The sequence below is a fragment of the Festucalex cinctus genome, chromosome 1 (genome assembly GCF_051991245.1).
Source record: "Festucalex cinctus isolate MCC-2025b chromosome 1, RoL_Fcin_1.0, whole genome shotgun sequence".
Classification (NCBI taxonomy): domain Eukaryota; kingdom Metazoa; phylum Chordata; class Actinopteri; order Syngnathiformes; family Syngnathidae; genus Festucalex; species Festucalex cinctus.
In genome coordinates, this window is record NC_135411.1 from 36,570,905 (window position 1) to 36,592,880 (window position 21,976).

The 21,976-nt window shown below is 38.3% G+C and overlaps 2 protein-coding genes across 6 annotated transcripts in view; one reads left to right on the forward strand and one right to left on the reverse strand.

The window, feature by feature from the left end:
- The window catches only part of prkcab (protein kinase C, alpha, b), a 134,372-nt gene extending 125,233 nt beyond the window's left edge, over positions 1-9,139 (forward strand). For all 3 annotated transcript variants that reach the window (XM_077533217.1, XM_077533228.1, XM_077533237.1), the window contains 4 exons: positions 1,961-2,041; positions 2,308-2,415; positions 3,464-3,604; positions 5,455-9,139. In XM_077533217.1, coding sequence (XP_077389343.1) covers positions 1,961-2,041; positions 2,308-2,415; positions 3,464-3,604; positions 5,455-5,619 — 495 coding nt within the window. In that variant the 3' untranslated portion in view covers positions 5,620-9,139. The remainder of the gene's footprint in view (positions 1-1,960; positions 2,042-2,307; positions 2,416-3,463; positions 3,605-5,454) is intronic.
- A 1,467-nt stretch (positions 9,140-10,606) lies between these two features.
- cyth3b (cytohesin 3b) overlaps positions 10,607-21,976 on the reverse strand; it is a 49,475-nt gene continuing 38,105 nt past the window's right edge. For 2 of the 3 annotated variants that reach the window (XM_077533317.1, XM_077533308.1), the window contains exons 8-13: positions 20,581-20,729; positions 20,114-20,225; positions 18,009-18,085; positions 15,754-15,825; positions 14,921-15,075; positions 10,607-13,334 (exon numbers count right to left, since the gene is read on the reverse strand). In XM_077533317.1, coding sequence (XP_077389443.1) covers positions 13,262-13,334; positions 14,921-15,075; positions 15,754-15,825; positions 18,009-18,085; positions 20,114-20,225; positions 20,581-20,729 — 638 coding nt within the window. In that variant the 3' untranslated portion in view covers positions 10,607-13,261. The remainder of the gene's footprint in view (positions 13,335-14,920; positions 15,076-15,753; positions 15,826-18,008; positions 18,086-20,113; positions 20,226-20,580; positions 20,730-21,976) is intronic. The other variant, XR_013285223.1, reaches the window with a different exon arrangement.

The window sequence follows — 21,976 nt, forward strand, 5'->3', positions numbered from 1 at the left end:
GGATTGGATGTACTGGCTTCTATGGATCTCACTCTGCCTCATCGATCCTTCCCTCCTTCCTCTCTTTAGTTTTTCCTCTGGTCTCTTGAGATCTCGCTAATTTGTTGGAATTTAGAGGCTTCCGGGGTTGGCGTAAGACTTTGATTTTGTAATCATGGGGAAGGCAGGAAGTGTTTGGTCGGTGCTGGATGTCACTTTGATTTACCTTTCTTTTCTCTTTATTTCTTTTTTTTTCTGACCTTTTCTCTGGTCTCCTGACCATTTAAATCTCACGACTCTGGCAAGATTCTGAAGTACCTGGTTAAGGCGAAGGGTAATGGGATATTTATAAGGCTTTAGGTGAATTAATGAGTATACATTTATACGTATTTGCACGCACACGCACGCACGCACGCAAACGCACGCAAACGCACGCACGCAAACGCACGCACGCAAACGCACACACGCAAACGCACGCACACACACACACAAAAAAAAAGAAAAAAAAAAAAGAGCAATGATGATAAGACGTTGAATCGGTAAGACTACCGAATGAACAATTCTGAGCTCTTTTAGAGAAAAAAAATAAATAAAAAATAAAAAATAAAATAAAAAAAAGAACTAAAACTAAAAAATAAAAAAAACTAACAGAACCACCCTGAAAACTAATTAAAACTAACTAAATTTAAAAAAAAAACCTCAAAACAAAATAAAAACTAAAATGAAAAATTCCAAAACTATAATAACCCTACTGCCATATTACAAATATATTGGTTTATATACTGTAGCACTTTTATAAATATGCAAAAGCACAAATAAATTATTTGTACAATTTTTAGGACTAAACACATGGTGTTTTTTAAATATTGCGCACAATACTACACATTAAAAAAAACTAATACTTAAACTAACTAAACTAAAAGTAAGCATTTATTAAAGAACTAAAACTAATTTAAAAAAAAAACTAACAGAACCACCCTGAAAAACAAAACTAACTAAATTTTAAAAAACAAAACTCAAAACTAAATAAAAACGAAAACGAAAAATTCCAAAACTACATATAATAAACCTAATAAAGCTATATTACAAATAAATTGGTTTATATACTGTAGCATTTTTATAAATATGCAAAAGCACAAATAAATTATTTGTACAATTTTTCGGACTAAACACAATTTCTCTTCATAAAATTATGTGGCCCTTGCGTCCTTCTGATTTTCTGTATGTGGCCCTCAAATGAAAAAGTTTGGACACCTCTGTATTAAAGAGTTAGAATGGTGCTAATAATTAGTCCTGCCATTTTGTGCTAGCATTAAAGGTGTATTCAAGGATCTTCGGTCGCTGCGTCTTCCGGGTGGATCATCTTAACGATTGGTTCTCGATCCCGTCAATCAATCTGCCCTAACGACGTCGTGCATGCTCGTCCCTAGCTGCGAATGTGCACTTTGTAGCCGCTAAGCTTCGGATTCAGCCATTCATCGTTGTAGCTCCCCCGACCACACCGCATACTTTGAAAATGTCTGAAAGCCGCAAGAGGAAATCCGTCTATGAAGTGAGGCCAGAGACTGATGAAGATGATGATGAAAATAAGCTCGCACGTTCGGCACGTTAAACCGTGCTTCAGGTGTGTTGGTTCCGGAACAGTCTATTTTGGGACTTTTCTTTGTAATTGTAAATTGAGGGACAAGCACAAATTGATCCCTTCCTCTCTTTTTTTTCTGCTAAGTGCAGCTGCGATTTTGTTTCCTTTTTGGTGCATTTCTGATTATTGAGGCGCGTGTGTGTATGTGTGGGAGTGACAAGCGTGATCGTAAATTGGACGGTAGGAGAAAGCGTTTTTGTTGCAGCCTCTGTGAATAGCTGGCAGTACTTAATTTAATGGGGAGGCTGATTTAGTGGCTTTGGATGACATGATTTTGATTTTTTTTCACTCAACTCATCGCCTTGCGTTCATTTTGACCACTCTTCTTTTCTCTGTCAGATTATAGCCTACCAGCCATATGGAAAGTCAGTGGACTGGTGGGCATATGGAGTTCTGCTGTATGAGATGCTGGCCGGACAGGTAAATCACCGCCGGTGATGTTAACGCAAAAGAATGGAGTTTATGGGAATGTTGAGAGATGATTAAGAAGTTGTCCCTGTACGATTAGTGCATACCGTATTTATATGTAGATGTAAGAGGTTCCATTTCCCAACCATTAAAATAGTGTGGGGGGAATTCTAGAGCCTCACTTTACAATCAGTCATTTCATCTAAGCCAGAGTGCCTCTCGCATTAAAATGACTTTATGCAGTACTACTACCGGTAATTCCATTTGTTCCACCGCAGCCGCCATTTGACGGCGAGGACGAGGACGAGCTCTTCCAGTCCATCATGGAGCACAATGTGTCCTACCCCAAGTCCATGTCCAAAGAAGCGGTGTCCATCTGCAAAGGGGTACGTGCACGAGCATATCATATTGCAGCTTCGCAGTCAACCTCAGCAATATCGCGGTTCGTTTTTCACTCCACTTCTTTACCATTGATTTGTAAGCTTTTTTTTAGGGATGCACGATAATATCGGTGGCCGATAATTATCGGCAATTATCGACCTATTTGACGTCAAACAGATGAACCAGATAATAGAGAAATTCACCGATAATTATCGGCAATAATCAACCAATTTGGTGTCATACAGATAAACCAGATAATAAAGAAATTTGCCGAAAATTATTGGCAATTATCAAACAATTTGACGTCATACAGATAAACCAGATCATAAAGAAATTTGCCAATAATTATTGGCAATTGTCAAAAAATTTGGTGTCATAAAGATAAACCAGATAATAGAGAAATTGGACAAAAATCATGGGCAATTAGCGACGACCAATTTGTTTTCATACAGATAAACTAGATAATAAAGAAATTGGGCAATAATAATAGACATGCCACATTGGTCCATTTGTTGTGGTTGTGGCTCATATCAATAAAATTTTGCTTCATGGTGCTTTACATACTTTGAAACATTGTGTAAAGTTTACACAATGTTTCAATGTATTTGTACATGTTAGACTTATAGTAGGAATTGAGAGTATATTTGTATTCAAGTTCATTTTGCAAACAATTATCGTCTTACTTATTGGTTATCGACATCGGCACTTTCTAAATTATTGGTTTATCGGTTGAAAATAGCATGATCGTGCATCCCTACTTTTTTTTGTGGAGTCTTACAGTATACAGCCGAATCCAAATTCAGAATTGTGAACCTCAAGTGTAGTGCCGCATGTGTAAGTGTAGTATCAACATGCTTGACAGCTAATGTCCATTAGCTGCCAGACTTTCATGGTTATATTACACATTGACAGTAAAAAAAGACAAATCTCTTATCTGGGTGCTGTGACATCGGAGATCACGTGGCCCTCTTATTGTTTGCTTGACATCTCATTTGCAAACATGAAAACTGAAAGTGAGCTGTGAAGATTTTTGTCATTGTTGCTTCCCGCCAGCTGATGACCAAACACCCTTCGAAGCGCCTCGGCTGCGGGCCGGAGGGCGAGCGGGACATCAGAGAGCAGGCCTTCTTCCGACGCATTGACTGGGAGCGGCTGGCCAACAGGGAGATACAACCACCATTTAAACCCAAAGTGGTATGCATTGGTCAAAAAGTGACATTATACTGTATTTGATATGAATTAACTCCACTAGAGCCCATTTATGAATGATGTTAGGTCTGTCAGGATGCGAGGTGTTGAGGACCCAGGTTGGCAGTATTTCAACAAGGGGAGTTTGTTTCCAAAAGTAAAACCAAAAAGCAAGCAGAGACTTAGAACCAAAACTACTCCACTAACAAAAGACAAAAGATACAAAGCAACAAACAAAAACACTTGGCTAACCAGAGCAGGGACAGGACGATTGATAGAGACCCTGAAAAGCAAACAAAATGATCCAACAAGAAACGAACAGAAACCAGGAACTAAATACAAGCAAAGTAACGAGACAATGGAAAAACACCTGGACACGACACAAGTGGCTGAGGGATCTGATTGGTAGACACGAGGGACAGAGGCTGACTAACAGGTGGGGGAAAAAAAAAACGTAACTCAACTTTATTTATAAAGCGCTTCAAGAACAGGCATTGCTGTATACAAAGTGCTGTACATAAACATAAATATCCCTTTTGCAGTAAAGAATAAGGTAACAAAACAATAACAAAGCAAACATTTTGAAGTGCGAATACATTTTTTTACAAGTAAATACATTTTACATCAGTAAATAAATAAGAAGTAGGCGAGTGAATAAAGAGATAAATAAATGCATAAATAAGTAGACTAAACATCAAACATACACACCACAAAACACCAGGAACAAGTCTGATGGTGCGCCAAAAGCCAAAGAATACAGATGCGCTTTAAGACGTGTTTTAAAAGAGGATAAAGAGAAAGACATGAACCACAAGAAAACAAGACATGACGTGAAGCAAAACCAAATACAAAACTAAACAAATACGGACAGTACCCCTTCCCCAAGGAGTGGATCCCAGACACCCCCAAACAAGCAACACAAACAGTCCAAAAGGGGCAGGCGGAAGGGGGCCAGGAGGCGGGATCACGGTCCACCAACCGGGTCAAGGCAGGTGGACGTCCCGGACGCCAGACGAGAGTTGTCCGACAGGGCCATTGAGGAGGGTGTCCTGGACACCAGACGAGAGGTGCTCGACGGGTGTCCCAGATGCCAGACCAGACCAAAAGGGGGCCACAGCGAAGGTGCAGCCGGGCGAGAACCAGAAGACGGCAGCAGATCGTGCGCCATTGAATCAGGAACGTGTCGGAGCAGAATATGGCGCCAGGTCATGCGCCACCGGAACAAGAGCAAATGCCGGATGCGGCAGGGTTTGCACAGCCGAACGAGGAAATAAATAACGGTGGCGAACGTCCTACGTATAGACCAAACTTGTCATTACAATCGGGGTTCCTTTTCAGATGGAACCCAGGGGCAGCGGATATAATGAAAAGAACAGATGCCCTGGAATTGAACCCTGTGGAACGCCATACCTTCCGTTAAAAATGTTAATTCATATTGCACATATTTGTCTGACTACTTTGCTTTTTTTGGATTGACACACGACGTACGATCACAACAATCCCAACTCACCAAAGTACACCAAATTCCCGGCAGCTCAGATAGGCCAAGTAATGTAGTGTAGGAGCCAATGATGGCCAAGTGGGACGTATCATCACAAATCGTTTGATTCGGCTTTGTCCTGACCTCCACCGAACCCCTAAAACTGACTCACCAAACCCCTGGGGTCCGATCAAATACAGGTTAAGAATCCACTACATGCTGGCATGCCAGAAAGCACCACTGCGTACGTTGGACATTGCCAATTTTTCACCAGGTCAAGTTTTTCCTGAAAGTACAACATTCCCAACTTTGACGTACTTGTGTTTTTCTTGCACAGTCTTTGGTGTTGAAAGTAACTGCGCGTCTTTTCTTTCAGTGCGGCAAGGGAGCGGAAAACTTCGACAAGTTCTTCACGCGCACGCAGCCCATGCTGACCCCGCCGGACCAGATGATGATCGCCAACATCGACCAGAGCGAGTTCGCCGGCTTCTCCTACACCAACCCGCAGTTCATCCACCCGTCCCTGCACAGCGTGGTATGAGCGCCGCTTGGGGCCGCCTCGGACTCGCCATCTCCCAAAAAACGCAACCGTCTCACGTAATCCTCCGCCCGTCCGCAGAGTTCAGACATCTAGGTATTACTTCTGTATACTGTGTGCAGATGTGACTGAGGAGCGCACCCGGGGGCCGCACTGGCCCCCCCACCCCCAAATCTGCAGACTTTTTCCTTGCGCTTTCCCCCTCGCCCTCCTTTCCCCTGCAACGAGCTGCACCGCACGACAAGAACAGCCAATGTGTATTTTCTGGATTTCAAAAGAAAAGCGCACGTACGTGCACACGAGTGCCAAAGTACGAGCGGATAATTGTTAGAACGAATCTCAGTTTGTGTGAATTGAGTCGATCCCCCCTCAAAGCAGATGTTGGGTTCTTTTTGTAGACGACGCCACGTGAAGTGTCGGCCGGCGAGACGACAGTGTTATCCAGTTTCAAGAAGCTCTTTCCATATGCACATAACTGTTGCATGCTTCATTTCCGACTCTGTGCCAGCATTAGGATTCAGTAATACTACGTGTGAAGTCGCGCTCGAAAAACTGTTGTACGTTTGATTCTACCGGAAGTTTGTTGTTGATTCTTGTATGTCTGCCCTACCTGTTGAACACTTTTGTAAATATGTTTCTGCCTGAAAAGAAGTTTTATACAAAGAACTGAATGTGCTTTTTCGAAGATTTCTATGTTTCGACGACATCCCTCCTCCCCTCTCGCCTTTCCCGCTCCTTCCCCAAGGTGAGATTTGGCTTTGCAGCAATGTTTGAACCCAACTCTTTACTGGTTCTCAACGTTTTACACAAAGTACCACCTCAAACAATACTTGTCGTTCCAAGGACCAATATTCGTGACAATGTTAAAATACAGTAGCTTAGTAGGACTACGTTTTCATCTAAAAACAAGACAGAGGATTTAGTCCTACAAATTATATTTAATACAGTGGTGCCTTGAGATACGCGTGACTAAGTTTTGCAAGATATGAGCCATTGTTGGGACTTTTTTTTTTTCTTTTTTTTTTTTTTTGCTTTGACTTGAGAGCACAAACTTGAGATATGAACACTGAAAGGTAGCAATGAATAAATTCACCTCACAACAATCAGCATGTTGGAAGATTGTGAACAATTGTTCAAAAATGGCCTCTCCCCAGTTAAGTTTATTGTCAAAGTAAACATAAAACTAAGAATTACGCATCATGGGCACTATTTTTATACCCAGCATAAGTCTAGCGCAAAGTGCAGACTATAACGGCCCGCAGTGGTTGAGTTTTCTTTCTTTTGGTATTTTCGTAGACAGCCACAGTTATAAAAGTGAGGTTTGCACCATTGTGTGGGTGAACACAGCTGATTTGTTCCCAGGCCGTTGAGAGAAGCTCCACTCGATGATGATGATGATGATAATAATAATAATAATAATAATAATGTTAAATTTATTTCTACAGTGATTTAGAGGGTTTAATGTATGCTGTTCTCATGTTTTTATGAATGAATGACATCCACCACACATAGCAGAGCGTAGAATTTGTCTGCCAAATCTACCAAAATTGTGTTAGATCACCTTCACCACCACCTAGACCTGCTTTTACCTAGTCACGTCACGCCACTATCTATGTACAATAAAACCCTGCGTATTAAAAACAGCCGCATAACTTTTTGCCTTTATGTCTGCTAGCTTAATGCTAACATCATTGAAACACCATAGACAAGCTAACAAGTAGCCTCTATTTGGTGGCGTTATAACACTGAAAGGAATGGATTTTTTTATTTTTTAATACGAACACACTCAAACATCTACACATGTGGACATACAATATTACAATACTCATAGGCTTGTATTATTCATCTTCTGCAGCAAAAAAAAAAAACAACTATTAATGGAGATCACTGAAAGGAGTACCGTAAACACTTCATTTGAATGCATGACTGTTATACTGCCACCTTGTGGCCAACGTACGCATGACAGAAGGGACTACAATTCATCATGATGCACAAATTGTTTAATTCTTCTGATTATATTCTTTTTATATTTTTCTATAAAATACAATATTTAAGTGTGGCAGTTTATTAAAAACTCCATAATTTTGTGGGTTTTTTTGGAAGCTGGGATGGATTACAATGGTATGTCCATTCATTTCAGTTAAGTAGGGAAAGACGATTTGAGATACAAAATTTGAGTTATGAGTATGGTCATGTGGCAAATTGAACTTGTATCTCAAGGCACATAAAAGTTGAGTTAAAAAAAAGTACCTAAATGAACAAACAGTTTAATGATTAAATCTAAATGTATTTGATCTTTAAAATGAATTACAACTCAACTATACTTAGGCAACAATTCTTTTACTTACCACTAGAGGGAGCCTGTGTACCCCGCTTTGAGAATCAATTGCCCTATAGTGTTTACCGCAACAAGCATGGAGGATTCCTTTGGGGTGTGTGCATGCGTGTGAGGCGAAGCGTGTTCTAAGCATGAACAAGAACCTCTGCATGATCCACAGTAATTCCTGCAACATGGAAGGAGCATGCAGTTTTTCGTTTTCTGTCCGGATCGTGCGCGTTCCTCGTCTGCTCCGTCTCGCTGTCATGTAGCGCTAAAAAAATAAAAATAAAAAAAATTCCAAACTTCGATAGAATCGCTTCTGTTGGCTTTTTGGTGCCAAAAATGATTTGTCTTGCTTCTGGTAAATTCTGTCGGGCGGCGTTATTTAGTCGGCTGAACTTCCAAGGCTGCCAAATTTCACCTGAATTCACTCGCGTACGATATTTACAGCTGTCACGTGGACCAACATGAGGATGTTTACATGTCTCACATTGAGAATCTGTAGGGGAGGACCGAAGATGTCGTGAGATAATCAAATGTTGAGCTCTCAGGTGGCACAGGGGACAGAGAATTTGTGATGAATTCATCCATTGATTTGGCTTGATTTGATTTTGTTTTTCTTCATGAATGGATGAATCGTTTCATTTTACTTTATTTTGTATGTCTCATCCTGCTCTCCAGAAAAGCTGGAGCCAGATAACTTGTCAATCATTTATGTTTACATATCTTAAGTTGAATTTATTATCATTAAATGATTTTATTTCAAATAATGTCTGGGAATTAACTGGGATTGTATGCAGACAGTATTGTACACAAGTATAAGTCATGACATCTTAGCAAATGATAAAAATTGCACTTCTGTCTTAAATCTTTGTATGAATGGAACTTTAACTGTATTATTTACCAACAAACAGACGTTGAATAAAACAGACACTCCTTGAAGCTTTCCGGCAGTTTCAACATTTTAAACAGTAAAATTCCCAAAGTAACAGACAAACTTGCCCATGTCAAAGATTCCCGTTAGTTCCCAATGTTTGGAAGGTTTGCAAGTTTCGCATTGTAAGACGTCAGAAGCACGGAATTTTACTGTATGTCTCTCGCTGGGCCACCTTTGGCTCCCCTGACTCTTCTTCTTTGTTCCCCTGTTCTTTGTGCTATGGCGGATGCTGTGTATAAATAAAGTTTGAAAAATATGCACCTGTGTGTCAGTGTGTGGGGCTGCTTTCTTTCAAGGTGTGTTTGGACAAAATGTGTATACGCTGTCATGTCACCCATGTTTTTCCCTGGATGGATGCCACTTTTTTTCTTTTCTTTTTTTTCTTTGACTACTTTCTCCTTTAGGTATTTTAATCATCTAGTTTAAGTTGAGTTTTTATATTACTATTGTATGAGACAATAAAGAATATTATGTTTTATATTGGTTTGTTTTATTCATATCCTAAATATTGCTGATAGTGCATAATCATCTTGTATTATATATGAATACGGATGTTATCTATACATTTAAATTTTATTCTACTACTATCATTATTATATTCATATTCGTAATAGGTCATGAGGAAGTAGAGATGGCAGTAGGAATAAATAAGTTTTTACTTCTTTCTTCCTTCTTTTTAAACATGAAATTTAACTATACATTCTTATGTTGTTTTGTTTGTTTATTTTTATGGGGTTTTTTTTGGTTTGTTTAGATTTGACAAGTTCAAAATGAATATATCAATTAATCAATCAATTGATCAATCCAATGTCTAATGTAAAAATATTGCTTTGTCGCCATCTTGGGTTAAGAATTGCCGTTAGTCAGGCCATAGTCTTGTCTGTTTGGCTGCCATCTTGTGGTATTCATATTTAATTACAACCCTTTTGTGTGGGTGTAACAGATTTTTCTGAAGGAAATTGGACATTGTTGCAATAGGTTGCAAAGGTTTCAGATCAAATATTGATTGTTTGTTAAGTATCCTACACATTAATCTGATTGTGTACTGTATTCCAAAATTACAATCTAAAAAAATTTTCACACTGCTTTCAGCACTGGAAAAATAGCATTTGTTGCCTGTACCAAAAGTCTTTAGCATGAAATGCAACAATTGATTTATTATTATTATTATTATTATTATTATTATTATTTTTGTTACTCATCACAACTATGTTTAAGGTATATTTATTTATTTAAAAAAAAAAGTAACTTACACTCTAGTCGTGTCCTAAGGTCACTGTCCTCAACACACACATATACAAAAAGTATTCCACAATGTTGGCTATGGGAAGGCTAAAGTATTGTTCACTCATTACTTTTTCTGTATATTTGATGGTATTTCAACTGTTTATAACCGCTCAGTCCTGTAAATCTAAAACATTTTTAAAGTTAGAGAGAGAGATTTTGCATTTTGAGACTGTGTTTAGACTGTACAGGCCCTAGGGGGCGCCCTCTCCCCACTCATGTTCTGACATTTCTCTTCCCTTCTCTTGTCCCATTTAATTTTGTGTGTCTCTTGTGTAGTTTTGTCCTGTTAATGATTTGAAATGTAGCACGGCAGCCAGTATGACGCGCATGTTCGTGCCAGCTCCTCACGATATGCGTCCGGTATGTATCATTCATTCATGAGTGCTCATTACACATGCAAATATGTAGGTCAAAAACACAGGCGTGAATAATAAACACATCTGCTGTAAGCTTGCTTTATATTTTATGTAAGATAAACGTGAACGTGACCGATAGATTTTACATAGAGCATAGAAAAAGTTAATGCGACTGTAAGCCCACACGAGGCAGAAAAAACATAATTAATAATAATTATGATTATTATTATTATAATTTGCCCTGAATCACAAGGCTTCTCATTAGAATTTACAATCACATAGAAAACTACTGACTTTATCATTTTTGACATCTTCATCCAGGATATTACCACCATCATCATCATCATCAAATACCATTCTAAATATTATCATAAATGTCACATCTAGCACCATATTCTTGACTATCACAAATGCACCCCCACCCAAAACACACATCAGTCATGGCTTCTTCTTTTTTTTTCTTTAAACAGCGTCGTCACAGTTACAGACTCAACATTCTCATCATTAAATCTTTTTTTTATGATTATGTTTTAAGGCGTTTGTACAGATCACCTGCAAACTGATGCAAACAACAGAAAGCTATACATCTGCATATATACATGAATAACTTAAACATACACTGTTGAACATTTACAGGTGGCATCAATACCGTTCCACAGAATGCAAATAAATATATATTTTTTTGTTGAAATGATAAGAAGTCAGGTTAATTGTCCGATAGGAACACGAAAAGCAAGCAAAGATCGTCAGATTAGAAACCGAAACACATTACAACAACAACACTGACAAATGAGGACAAAGAAAGAAACCAGCAAGAAAAGCTTCATTGGATTGGTGGCTTGCTGTCTTCAACGTCTGAAAAGACATACGAGGCATATTAAGGCCACACTGAAAAGAAATGAAAGAAACAAAATCAGAATGTTAAGAGAGTAAAGTCCTGCTTATAATCAGGAAAAAAAATAAATATGAGAAAGTTTAAGAGGAAACAATACATCATTATATTTTGAAAGGGGTAGGGGAAATAATGTTTAGGCAGGGGGTGGGGGGAGTATTATTTTTTATAAAATAACAATTATATGGGGCGGAATACATATTTGTAATTTTACAGGATTTTTTTTGTTACAATATTACGATTGTCTTTTTTTTTTTTACAACTTATACTAAAAGTATCATTTGACTGGATGACCAGGTACATATTTTTGTCTTAATTCTTCAAATGTACAACTTTTTCCATGAAAAATTACAATTTTATTTATTCTTGAAAATGTTTGTTTTTGTACAATTACACATTTTCATCTGATAACAATCACATTTTTCTACCAATGTTATAAATTTTACAGCTAAAATAAAGTTCAATATATAAACTTTATTGTCTTGAAAGAACTTCACTTGTTATGTTATTGTTAAATGTTTTATTCTAACATTCGAATAGTATTTCATGTGAAATAACTATTCTTGTAAACTCGTGATCTTAGTGATTTATCCATGTAAAAATAACTTTTCGTTTTACTAATTGTTCTCATAAAATGGCAACTTCCAAGGATTCTTGATTGTCATACTATAACTATTATGACAAAGTGCCAACTTCTTATGATAATAGTACAATTTTCTTCTCGTAAAATGACGATTTCTTCCTCACGAACAATGACTTTTCTTTGAAGTAAACACTTTTTCCTCATAATTACGAGTTCTTTCCATGCTAGGACGAACAGTTAATCTTGCTAGATGGCTAAACTAAACTACAACTTTATTCTAGTAAAATGTAACTTTTGGTAGAAATGTATTTGCCTAAAATAACTTTATTCTTGTTAGAAAAAAAATCAACATTTTTCTCATAATATAACTTTACTTGCATAAAATATCTGAAAAAAAATGCAATTTTATTGTCATTAGATTTCTTTCTTTTTTCCAAATAGTAGGACTTCATTCTTGTAAAATAATTAATTTTCTCATTAAAATTTGCAACATTTTTTCTTATAATATAAAAACTCATGTAAAATAATGACTATTCTTGAAAAATTATTTCATTACGTAATTTGTTTCCATAAAATTACATTTTTATTCATGTGAAATTACAGTTTTTCCTTATGAAAAACTGTTGCCTTTTCTCTCATAATATGAAGACTTTATTATTGGAAAACTTTTTCCCATAATATTGGAACTTCATTTATGTAAAATAAAATTTTTACTCATCATGAGGACTTATCTCATGAAAATTATGGCTTTGCTTTCATAATGTAAGTTAAAGTATTGCTTTTGTCTTTTCAGTGTAGCCCAAAAAAACCTCCTGACTTGAATCTCATGTCGCCTTTACAACACAAATTCAAATTAAAAAAAAATGTGCACAGTTCATAATGGTCTGCCCTTCACGATTGAATGAAATCAGTCCAGCTGACTCAAGACTGTATTTTTTTCCCCCACTTTTCCTCAAGATTCAAACCCTGCACACTTACTGAGGTTCCACTCTGACATCACACAGTGGAGAGAATTTCACGCACGCACGCACGCACATAAAAGTGTATGATCGCCCACATGCATGCGCACCTGAATCATGTTTTAAGAGAACGAGGCGAGGGAGGAGGAGGCGTGCGTGTGCGCAGAAAGTCCATATATTTTGCACAGCACATCTGGCCCCGATTCCACCGGGGTCCATCCCCTGCAAAAAGCCACATCACCGCTTTTGGTCTTGCGCTGAGGCCGACTCAAGTGGAGCGACGCGGCGTCCGATGCCATCCGCTCTCGTCTTCACTTCTTGTTGGCGACGCGGCGCTTCCTGGTGGCGAGCATGTCGTAGAAGGGGTCTCTGCTGATGCTGGCCCTACGGATAAATAACGAGGCCATGTGAGGGGGGGAATCGAGCATCTTTGATATGGAAATGATGTAAGTGCGTACAAACCCTTGCTTTGATTAGATGAAAGAAAAAAAAAAGGAGGAAGGAGTTTGTGCGGTGACCTAGTTTGGTTTCCATGGTTTCCTCCTCGTTTCTCGCTGGAAGTGAGCATCACTTCCGACCGAGCAAAACGCAATCACGCGATTTTGACAGCCTATTGTCCCGTTTTGTCAGTAAACAATGGCTCCGTATATTAATTGACGACTCCGCTCTCGTTCCGCACCGACGAGCGAGTCGGGAAGCCGTCGGGGATCCACGGAGGAGCTCGGTTTCATGGCTGACAAATCCTGTTCGCGACATTGACAACCAAGAAAAAGATCAACCTTCGCGCTCTTGACCAATGTTGAGCGACAACTAGCCGAGATCACGTTTGAGAAGTGTGCGAAATCACGAGGATGTGCTATGAAAACTTGTCATCTTAACTCTTTTACCGCCAAAAACGTTTAATAATGATTAGTAAAATCACGATGCATGCCGCGAGAAACGTTAAATGACGTCATCTCCGTTTTGTTTTGTTTTAACAATGGGAAGCGCAACGTCTTAAGTACAGCGCTGCCTGGTCAATGGGTTGTGAAATCAAAATCACCCAGTAACTAAGGCCAGCAGATGGCAGCATTGTATCTCTTTTCAATGTGCTTCCGGAGTATGGAATTACGTTATGAAACGTGACAGAATCTGATGAAATTGAACGTTTTCAAGGATGACCTGAATTATCAAAGCCTTTGTCTCATTAAACCTAATTCACAGAGCGTCACTAACGAAAAAATATGAGAGTCAAAGTCATTGTTGTGGAGAAAATGTATCTTCACAAAAAGCTTGTTTTCGCTTTGTCTTTTCAATTTTTTCTCAATGTCACTCAAATGACCTATTTTCAAATGGTGATTACTAAAGAACAGAATAAGGTAGAAACATATTTCTAATGAAAGAATGGAATGCGATCTTTCATTTGGTTACCCAGGTTATATATGTAGTAAAAGCACACAATATTCTGTTTGCCGTGAAAGAGGACTTCAAATGCTCGAAATCGGCTGGCACTGTGTTGTTGTTGTTTTTTTGATAACGTTTGGCAGTAAAAGAGTTAATAACTTTGGTATGACTACGTCAGTAGTTTAAGATGTGAATGAGCAGACATTCAAGTTTCCGAGCTGTTGTTTGCCGATATATCACTCTGACTTGAGAGCAAAAATTGAAGATAAGAGCGCTGCGTGGTGGGCAAGAGAATAATGTATTTAAAACAACCACACAGCCTTAGCAATTGCAGGTAGCTTAATGCTAACAAGGAAAAATGCCAGACTGACAAAACGCATCAATTTTGTTTTGCGTTTTAATTCTTTAAGCAATACAAACATTGGCGCTAAACATGTAAACAGTGTAAAGGACATACTTGGAGCACTAACTAGCTAACTTTCAAGTTGCGTTTCGGTCTTTCAAGTCATCTCTTGGTCAAATTGTTTCATCATGTGAGTGTTTTTGATCCTTTCCAAGTCTTCCTTGACGTGCACTTTTGCTCTTACTTGATGGATTTGATCCACTCCTCCTTCTCCTCGGGCGTGGGCGCCGATATCCGGTAGACCACGTGGTTGCCCTCCACGACGCGGCCGTCCGCTTCCGTCTTGCAGGCTTTGATCACCTGACCCTTGTGATTGGGGTTGTAAAGCTCGAAGCAGTTCTGCAACAGCGCAAACGGCAACACGACTGCACTTAAGATTTTCAGGCTGTCATGTTTTGGTTTTGTGAGGGTGAGATTTTGTTTTCTTTTGGTGTTTTTGGTTGTTTGTCATGTGTTCCTTGTCTCTTCCCTTGTCCAGTTATGTCTAACCACGTCCACCTGAGTGTGTCTTCCCTTCCCAGTGTATCCACCAATCAGCTTCCCTTGCCACTTGTGTCTTGCCCAGCTGTGTCTAGTCATTGTCAATTAGCCTGTGTGTATTTAGTCACCTATTTTCCGTTCGGTTCTTGTGGAGTCATTGTGCCTGTTCATGTTCATGTCCCTGTTTTCCATGCCATGCCTTGTGTTTGTTTTTTGATCTTGTTAATTTTTTCCATAGTCCCTTGTTTACATTTTTTGTTAATTAAATCCCTTTTTTTACTTGCATCCCTGCCTTGCCCTGTTTTTGTTGCCCCCTGCATTTGGGTCCTGCCTCCAACACCGCCACACCGTGACACAGGCGTATACTTTCAGATGTATTTTTCTGACGTTTTGCTATGAGATCATGGGGATCTCCACAATTGAGTTCTCCATACATTTATCATGTATTTAGAATTGGCTTTCCAGAGTGTGACTACTCGACTTTTGCCAGCTTTGCTCCTAACAGTGAGCATTCGGCCTGCGGGGGGCGACACTCACCGGCTTCCTGGGCTCCTCCACCTCCCTGATACTGAGGTTTTCCAAGGGAATAATCCCACGAGGTTCCTTGTCCTGGATGAGGAAGTGGAGCATCACATGAGAAGAAGAATCTGTTTTGGCGAGGTGAAATAAACCCATTCCCCTCTGTTTAAGTGAACACACAGTGGTGTGGGTGACCAGTCCGAAAGGATAGCGAGTCTGGAGGATAATGGCAGGTGAGAGAGCGCATGCTGATGCAGCAGCTCATGGGGACGCACACGTGTGAGGACACCAAGTCTTCAAGGACGCTCAAGCACAAACACAAAAGCAGGGACACTCACGGTCATTTATAGACATGCAGGAATCGATAGACACGGAATGAACACAAAAGCCAACAACAAATGACAGCTTTTCTCATAGGAAATAATTGTCAAGTGATTCATTCATGTCATAATCACAAACTCTTTATTAAGTGTGACACTCCAGAGGTGACATTTCTTTGCTTCTAGTCTATGTAGTTTTTTTTGTCCAATCAGATCTCAGTTCCATATTGCCATGTTAATGTAATCTGCATAGGGCCTTCAGAATTAGTAGTGCGGGCACAAACTATACTACCACTGGGACTGTTTATTTCACCAATTTTAACTCATTTGCTCCCAAAAATGTATAAAAATGTTCTATTTTAAATCTTGACATGGTCCCAAAAACTTATTTATACTTTTTTTTTTTTTTTTTTTTTTTTTTTTTTAAATGCTAGAGCAGTGGTGTCCAACCCACGGCCCGGGGGCAATTTGCGGCCCGCCGTCCATTTTTTAGTGGCCCGCGACATATGCTAAAAATGGCATTTGACTCAGTTCAAATAAAATAAAAAGAAAAATGTTTGGAGTTGGTCAAAGTAAGAAGGGAAAGTGTCGAAAAACACAGATGCAATTAAAGGTTAATTTAGTTAACTAAAACATGAAAAAAATTTAAAAATTTTTGTTTACAAAATAAAATAAAAACGAAGATGCTTTTTAAAAACAGAAAACTAACTGAAATTACATTTTATGTTTCAAAACTAACTAAAATAAAACTAACTATAATTATAGTAAAAATGTCCTTTGTTTTAGTCTTTGGTAATAAATTTAATGCATGAGCCTTTGGGGATGATTTTAAATGTGATTTTTTTTTAAGATTTATTTGATATAAACCGGAATAATGACGTGTTTTTTAAATATTGCGCACAAGTAATACACATTAAAAAAAACTAAAACTAATACTTAAACTAACTAACCTAAAAGTAAGCATTTATTAAAGAACTAAAACTAATTAAAAAAAACTAAGAGAACCACCCTGAAAAATAATTAAAACTAACTACATTTGAAAAAACAAAACTCAAAACAAAATAAAAACTAAAATGAAAAATTCCAAAACTACATATAATAAACCTACTGCCATATTCCAAATAAATTGTTTTATATACTGTAGCATTTTTCTAAATATGCAAAAGCACAAATAAATTATTTGTACAATTTTTAGGACTAAACACAATTTTTCTTCATAACATTATGTGGCCCTTGTGTCCTTCTGATTTTCTGTATGTGGCCCTCAAATGAAAAAGTTTGGACACCCCTGTGCTAGAGCATCCAGAAGGCTTTGAAACAGCTTCTGATCTGAGGAGGTCGCTTACAGCAATGGTAGTTATAACAAAAAACGGCCAGCAGGTGGCAGCACAGTATAATAGATCAGCAAGGGCCATGTTGCAACAAGCTCTTTTTCTCCAGTGTTTTAAACCGGTTTGTGAATAATGATGAAATTTAGCTATACTGCTAATTGCTGCAAAGCGATAACAGATAAAAATTAAAAAAAAAACATTCTGATGAAAGAGGAGACTAATCTTTCTTTTGGTAGGTTCCATGGTTTTATAGCAAAAGAACACAATATTCTGTTGGCCTTGTAAAGTCAGTGTAAATGGCTGCGAGTGAATGAGTTAAATTCATCCTCACAATCTGGCCCCTCTATGACGCCGACATTTTCCTGTCGTTTGTTTGGTTAGAATGGTCAGAGAAAAATCATCTTGTAGCAATCTGAACCCATGAATACATTTAATAATCAGCATCTCTGCTGAGCATGCTGCGTTTTATTTGTGTTTGTCATTTGATGAGATGTTTATTTTCAACATCTCAGTTTGTACAATTTTGATGTGATGTGAAGAGGTGGACGTTCCCCCTGCCTGCGTTGAACAAAGTGCGTATTACGGCGGTTGTTGTTGGCTGAGAGTTGTGTGTCAAACTCACCGTTGTGTATTCAAAGTAGTAGAGGCAGTTGTCTGTCAGGATGAACCACCTCCTCTTCCAGGTTTTCACTCGGCCTCCTGGAGGAAGAACACAGCGGTCGCCGTCACTTTTCATATTAGTCACACATAAAAGCTTGTTTTTTGATTCTGTAATCATCTTTAATATTTTTTTTATTCATCATACTATTTTGAATTGGAAATTTTGATTATTTTCTTATCGTATTAGAACGTCATTCTCATACAATGGTGAATGTTTTTGTAAAACATTATGACTTCATTCTCTTGGAAAAATATATATAAATATTTTTTGCTCTGAATAATTTTCTCATTACATTAATTTTATCCTTTACTTTATCCTAATACACTTATAATTGTACAACTTTATTCTCATACAATTTAGATTTTTGTTCTCAAAATATCATGTTTTATTCTTGTAAAACTATGATGTTTTTTTCCCCCTTATTATACTGTAGTACAATTTCATTGTCATTCTAATACAATTTGGAGTACTTTGTTGTCTTCTTATGACTTTATATTCTTGAAAAACTACAGGGCGGTAATACACTTTTTTTTTTCTCTGAATATTTTCCCTAAAATGTATTTCATCATTGTTTATAATGGGAAATAGGATATATAAATCATGTTGTTTTTTTTTCATAAAGTATGACTTTATTGTTGTGAAACTGACCTCTTTCTACTGCAAATGTCAGACTTTGTTTTCATATTATCATGGTTTATTTATTGTACAACTATGAATTTGTTCTTATAAACGGTAAACCCTAAAATGTCGTTATTTTTTTCTCCTATTGCGTCTTTAGTCTCATAAAATGTTAATTTTTTTCCCCTCATAATACTGTGACTTTATTCCTATTCTAATCGAGTATCCGTCGACTTTTGTCCATGTAAATGATGCGGACACCTTCACTTGTATTCAAACTGCAGTGAGCGCATCCTTTGTGCGCTTTGACCCAGCTTTCCACTTTCCGCTGGAGCATTTCCTTCCTGTTTTCTTGGCGCCTAACACCAGCCCACAATATATGGGCCACAAGTGGCTTTCCTTACATTTCAATAGGCTATTGAATTATAACCTAGCCAAATTTCCTTCTCTGCGTACACAGACAGTTATCCCCTCCCCATCCTCTGGGGGGTTATTTTTAAAGAGTCAAATTAGGGATATGATGGCAGAAACCGCTGCGAGAAATGGCTGCGAGCGTGGGGGGGGGGGGGGCAATGTAATCGCGTTAAAGTCCAGGAGGCACAATGGGGCTATTCGCATTCATACTCGCTAGTTTATACGTCGAGAAGCGGCATTTAAGGCGGCGAAATGTGCGCGTCTTTGCCAGATGTGCGCGCTAATGAAACTCGTCACCTGCAGCGTTGCTGTCTTACACACACAACACACTCGCTTTAGACTGAAAAACACACAAAAAAGTCAGTGAGGCGAGGAAGACCTTGAAGGGTCATGATGTAAGGAGCGGCGGGAAACATCCCAAATGTAGGAAGTTAATGTAAATGGGTTCATGTCCAAAATAACAACCAGATGGAAAAAAATAGGATGTAGACAAACAGGTATTAAGACACACTCACTCAGTGATGCTGTTAATACAAAATGCTCTATTGAGAACAGTCCAAGGATTAGTAATCCTCAGAATTCATTCTGCAGTCCAAAATAATGAATTAAAAATGTCCTATTTATATTGCCCCAATTACAAACTCAGACAAATTCCTATAGTAGCCATGTGTAGTCATATAGTCAACTGCAGATGGGACTGGGTATCTATTGAGAAGATCGAACAGCCGACCTTCCGGTTACTGCACGGACGTCTCGACAGCCGCCACACATCTGAATTCTCCTTCACTGTTGCATACATTTAACCCCACCATAGAAATTGTGTTGTTTGCAGTGCTTCAAACTAAATCTAGCATATGGTTGTCAAATTAGTAGTAAATAGCACAGCACTCGTGCATGTGCTTTCCTCTTGTTTCTCCTTTACTGCCCTCTCTACTGCGTCCAATAGGTGGGACAGAGAAAAAAAAAAGATATTGCTTTAGAAGCAGGCAAGTAACAGATATCGTTAAGAACAGGAAGTAAATGCGACCACAGACCTAATTTGAGCAGCCAGCCCTCCCTGTCCGGGTTGAAGAACGTGTGCGTCAGGTCGTTGCCGTCATCCTCTGGGATCTTAAACGGTTCGCTCTTGATGCTGTCGTACAGATTCTGGACAGTGACAGAGGAAAGGAAAAACAAAAAGAGACGCGTTGATTCCACATTGGCCGGATGGGAGCAAGCATCCATTCAAGGTAGTGCATTAAAGACGACATTGACAGACTCCGTTTCCACTTTCAAGCTGGCGAGCGATCATGATTCAGACTTGAGTGACTCTGGGAGCCGGTTTGATTTAAAGAGCACATGTGGCGCCTGTTTTTATACTCAAATCAAAACTAAAGTACACAAAAACAGTCACAGGTGGGAGTATCAACCTGCTTTTACATCTCAACCTTCCGTGGGCTTTTATTGCAGAACGTTTTGTTCATCACAGCGTGCGCCCGAATTGCCCGTTGAAGCCCCTCACCCTGAGCAGCTCCTCCGGGAGGTCCCCGCCCTCGTTGATGCCTCGGTTCATGGAGATGAAGCGCTCCACGGGCGGCTTGTCTCGGACGTTGGGGTTGTGCAGGCTGGTGTTCAGCATGATGATGGCGAATGAAAGGACGTAGCAGGTGTCTGCAGAGGTCAAACGCAGCCACACAAGTCAATACTTGAATATTTTTCCAAGAAATTGGAGTCATTTAATCTCAACAGTCTATTCTAGGTAGGGATGTCCTCTTTTTTTTTCTTTTTTTCTTTTTTTCCCAAACCGAAACCAATACAAGTACTCAACTTTTGAGCAGTCACCAATATCGAACCCCGATACCACTAGTACTTATGATAGATAACACCCCCCCCCAAAAAAAGATAGATAACTTTAAAGAAAGACCTATTGTATGTATGTGTGTATATATATATATATATATATATATATATATATATATATATATATATATATATATATCCAATATTTTTTTTTTCTTAAAAATTAATGGCAATTAGAAGTTATCTTTGCTCCATTTGTTCAGAAATGATGTATTTTGTACAGAGGACACAATAAAAAGATTTTAATACATACATTTTTAAAGGGATGCTTTACTTTTTTAGCCATTTTTGGCAGTCAAACAATATTTTGTCTATAATAAATTTGATATTAAAAAAACTTGCTGTCGACTGAAAATGACGTCACAAGGGCTCAGGTAACCAATCACAGCTCACCTGTTTTCTAGGTTTGGTCATGTGACATTCACAAGCTGAGCTGTGATTGGTTACCTGAGCCCTTGTGATGTCATTTTCAGTCGACAGCAAGTTGCAAAATGTGTTTTTAAAGCTACTAATTGTATGTGAAAAATAATGAAAGAATCAAATTAATTCTAGACAAAATCTTAACTTTTTATTGCTATAATGGGCTAAATAAGTGAAGTATCCCTTTAATGGTAATCTGTCAGATATGTGTCCCTGAGTCTAAAGCTGCCACAAGAGCGCCCGATGCTGACATCAGCCAAGTACTGATTAGGGGTGGGAAGGCCGATTCGATATGTATCTCGATACACAAGTTGCGATTCGATTGAAAAACGATTATCTTTCAGAACAGAACGGTTCGATACGGTTCGATTAAGTTTGGGAACGATACAATTTTCGATTCGATACGATTAATTTCAATATTCAAAACTTATAGTGACATTTGTTGCTTGTAAACATTAATCTTAAAACACCACAAATTTTTACAGTATCTACAAATGTGTTAAAAAAAGAACAACAACAATGTCTTCTATATTTTTATATATTGAATCAATTATTTAAATGGACCGGAACAAAGTGCTGGGCGATATGACTGAAAAATGTATCAGTTTAAATATTTAGTAGTTGTTATTGACAGTTAT